At 32.2% G+C, this 3,997-nt stretch overlaps 1 protein-coding gene across 1 annotated transcript; it reads left to right on the plus strand.

Moving 5' to 3' along the window:
• The first annotated feature begins 493 nt into the window (after positions 1-493).
• On the plus strand, positions 494-3,672 carry LOC114308705 (uncharacterized). The gene is made up of 5 exons (XM_028254355.2): positions 494-1,004; positions 2,303-2,380; positions 2,646-2,745; positions 2,842-2,975; positions 3,070-3,672. The coding sequence occupies exons 1-5, from the start codon at positions 633-635 to the stop codon at positions 3,292-3,294; spliced, it is 909 nt and encodes a 302-aa protein (XP_028110156.2). The 5' UTR covers positions 494-632; the 3' UTR covers positions 3,295-3,672.
• The last annotated feature ends 325 nt before the right edge of the window (positions 3,673-3,997 follow it).

Consider the following 3,997-nt stretch of genomic DNA (forward strand, 5'->3'; position numbering starts at 1 on the left):
TTTTGAACTATTCATTGCTAAATTATATGTTTAACTATTAATTTTAGCTTTTCACCGGTAGAATTGCTCTAAAAAAGTTGTGTTTGGAATAAACCTTTGGCTTTTTTTTTTTTTTTTGGGTATTTGATTTGATGATTGTAAAAGAAAAAATGAAATGATTATAATTTGAATGTAATATTTTATCTTATTAATTAAATTAATTTATTTTATCTTTTAGTATGCTAATTTAACCCCAACCCGTATACCAAACGGGCCCTTATAGATTCTACAATATTGCTATATTTTTTTTTATTTTTTTTTCGTTTTTATAAATATAATGAGCCTCAGATATGCACATGATATTTATGTGGAAAATATATATATATTTGTAATTGTATACTTATGATATTGCTGAAACTCAAAACCAAACTTTCCACGAAAAGTGTTGAGTGTAAACAGCCGCGAAAGAGCACGTTTCACTTAAGGACAACTTCTTCAGCTACTAATATATAATATACCTCGAATCTTCTCTCTCCTTCACAACCCCAATATATATACCTCTCTCCCACCCCATACCCACCAAACCAAACTAAATCAAACCAAACCTCCGACTTCCAACAATCTGGCCACACCCACAAAGCAAAACAAAAACAATGGCAGCCACTAGATTGCTTCGTACTTCTGGGCCTTTGGGTCTTCATCTTCCTTCTTCTTCTTCTTCCTCGTATTGTAGTTTGAAAAACCCGACATTGTCTTCGACGATTACAAATCGAAGCAGAGAAGGGGAGAACAGAGAGAAAAGACTTGGCGGCGGTGGTGTCGGTGAGAAGAAACCGTTGGCGGCTGTGAAGGCAGTGGCGGCCACTACGGAACGAGTTATTATTTCAGAACCGCAAACCAATATTGGAGGAGTGGGTTTGGCATCAGATCTAGTGATAAAGATCGCTAATATGGCTCTTTTGATGTTAAAAATGGCTACCAAACGAAGGCCATGGAGTTTGCACGCACAAATGTTTATTGAAAGGGTACGTACGCTCAACTTATTATTATTTTTATTGTCGAAAGTGTTTTTTTTTTTTTTTTTTTAATGAAAAAAAATAGATCTATCTGTCTAGTAGAATCTAAAAATTCACCAAAAACGAAAAACAAATAAACTGTTAAAAAATAATTGCCAAATCCCACCCCAATATCTTCAATTGTTGAATATTTTATTTCATCACATAATATATATCATCTTGAGTAATCTCATATATAATTATTGAATAATTTAAGTTTACTATGGGACACTTGAATTATTGTGTAAGCACACACAAACAAAAAGGTGTTTTATATTTTTCATTATTTTGAGTTTTGGTAACATGTGTTTATGATTTCAATAGACACAAGAAAAGGCCACAAAAAGAAAAAAAGAAGAGCATAAGATACTTTCTTTCTTTTTTAAATTAAAATTTTTTAATTGATTTTATTTTTTAAAATTTTTACAATATTTTAAAATAATTTTTTTACAAATTTCACGTCACAAGATATTTGTTGTCTATTTATTATTTATATATGTCTTTTTCGTGGAGTACACACCATCCACGGAGGTCAGCTTCGAAGAGCAAGGAGAATGGTCGGCCCATATAATCTTGAAATCATGAGGTGTCTAATAATCACCGGTCTGGTGGTCTAATGGTGAAAATATTAGAGAGTCAAGTTGGACTTTTGGGAGACATGAAAATATTGAGTAATTTTTAGTGATTCTTTACATAGATCTCTTGTGTTGTATTTCGATCGAAATTTGATCCTATTGAGGGTGGTCGATGAGCTGTACTAGTGTCTTAGTAGTGAGTCTCTTCTTATGTGTTGAGTTAAATCAAATTAGTACCCGGCTATCTCAAGACTTGGACTTACAAATACCATGATGACACCTTAGATTATCTTCTTTTTTTTTTTTTTTTTTTTGTTATAAAAAAAAGTGCCTAATAGATTTGATACGGCCAAAAAGAAAATGTGCTCATAGTTTTTCCCTTGTCCCTTTTTTGGTGTCTTCATTGCTTGCTAAAGGTTTATTCTACTTCTTTTTTTTTAATTATTTAACTATTAAAATGAACAAAATTATATATATGTACAGTAGTACTCAATAAACACATAAGCACATGCACATCCGTATTAGAGTTATGAATGTATGCAAATAAAATAGATTCCTTTACTTACTAACTTGGTACAAGATATACATAATATTTTTTTTTTTCTTTCAACAGTATATCATGAGAAATAAATGAAACCCAAGAACAATATATAGGATGGTCATCTAATTAATTCATGATTTTCAATTCTGCAGACAATAGTTGACTGCCGATTCTTTGCACTGTTTGCTGTTGCGGGATCATTACTTGGCTCAGTCTTGTGCTTTTTGGAGGTATTGATAATAAAAAGAAATCTTAAAATTTCTATCAAATGTTTCACACGTAAGTCTCACACTGATGTGAGACATTTCCCAATCTACTCCGTCCTCATAAGGGGTGGACCCCCACATCACACCGTGCCCGGCATAGTGTTGTGAGGAGGGAGTAGTCATGTGTGTCCGAAACATTTTGGTTTTATTTCTATTGAAACTGCTCTATTTATTTTTGTCATTTTTGGGTGTGATGTGATGACTAAGATATTTCACAATATAATTGCAGGGATGTTTCCTTGTTATAGAATCATATCTCCAGTATTTTCATGCCATGTCCCATAGGTCAGATCAAGGATATGTGGTGCAACTACTAATTGAAGCAATAGGTTAATATTCTCTCACTCAAATACACATTTCATATTTCTTATTATTTGTTTCATATATATAATTATTCTAAATTGTGAATTAATTATTTGATGCAGATATGTTCATGGTAGGAACAGCAATGCTTGTTTTTGGGATGGGCTTGCATGTCATGTTTGTTGGATCAAAACATGGAAATAGCTCGCATCTCCCAACTCCATCATCAAACTTGTTTGGCCTTTTTAACCTCAATGCAAGTACAATGAAACCCAATTTTATAACATTACTGTCAATTAAAAATATGTTAATAGTATTTCTAAATTTTTTCTTAAATTTCATTTTTGCAGACACTTCCAAGATGGGCATGCATGGAGTCAGTGACACAAGCAAAGTCGAAAATTGGGCATGCTGTGATTATGATTCTGCAAGTGGGAGTGGTGGAGAAATTCAGGAGCATACCTTTGGTTACTGCTTTGGATCTTGCCTGTTTTGGCGGCGCTTTATTAGTTTCATCGGCATGTATATTCCTCCTCTCACAGCTATCTGTTGGTGGCACTACACCCGATAGGTAGACCGAGGAATCAAGCTTTTGCAACAATGATCACTGACCTAAAACGAAGGCATACACTTAGTTTTAATTATTGGCGGATACGAATGAGAGATAAAGATACAAAAAGAAAAGACAGTATTCGACCAAAACATATCGATATAGATACATATACAACTACGGAAAAAAAATAAGTATAGATACAAATACAGGTACGGAAAAAAAAGAAAAGAAGTACGTTGAGAGTCACCCTCTTGAAGAGTTTATTCTTTCTTTCTTTTATATATATATATATATATATATATTCATGTAAGGATCTATTTCTTTGTAACTTTATGATCATTATTTACATTAATGGGAGGAAAAAAGATGTCCGTATATAAGGCAATTTTTATTGTCAAAATTCTTGGGAAATTATTGTTTGCACATTTTTGGTCCAAAGTAAAGATGTGAAAATTATGTAAAATATTTAATAATTCATTTGGAGTGCTTAGTATGCACGTTCCAAAATTGCACGAGGGATACATAACTGAGATCCAATCCAAAAATATTGTGCGCTTTTCATTTTCTATTATTGGAGCTTGAGGACCCAAACAAAAGCATCAACCAACTAAATGTGATCTAAAATGACCTAAAAATTTGAAAAATACCTTTAACGAGTTTTTGAACCATTTTTAGATTGTACGATTTTTTTTTAAAAAGCAAATAAATATAATAATATGATTTAA

Source organism: Camellia sinensis, chromosome 3, assembly GCF_055761805.1.
Source record: "Camellia sinensis isolate YWXY chromosome 3, ASM5576180v1, whole genome shotgun sequence".
NCBI classification, from domain to species: domain Eukaryota; kingdom Viridiplantae; phylum Streptophyta; class Magnoliopsida; order Ericales; family Theaceae; genus Camellia; species Camellia sinensis.

Excerpts from the sequence above, each read along its gene's own strand:
- LOC114308705 (XM_028254355.2), top strand. The coding sequence starts at position 633 with ATGGCAGCCACTAGATTGCTTCGTACTTCTGGGCCTTTGGGTCTTCAT. Across the intron at positions 2,746-2,841 it reads ACTACTAATTGAAGCAATAG|ATATGTTCATGGTAGGAACA; the intron begins GTTAATATTCTC and ends TATTTGATGCAG. Across the intron at positions 2,976-3,069 it reads TTGGCCTTTTTAACCTCAAT|ACACTTCCAAGATGGGCATG; the intron begins GCAAGTACAATG and ends TCATTTTTGCAG.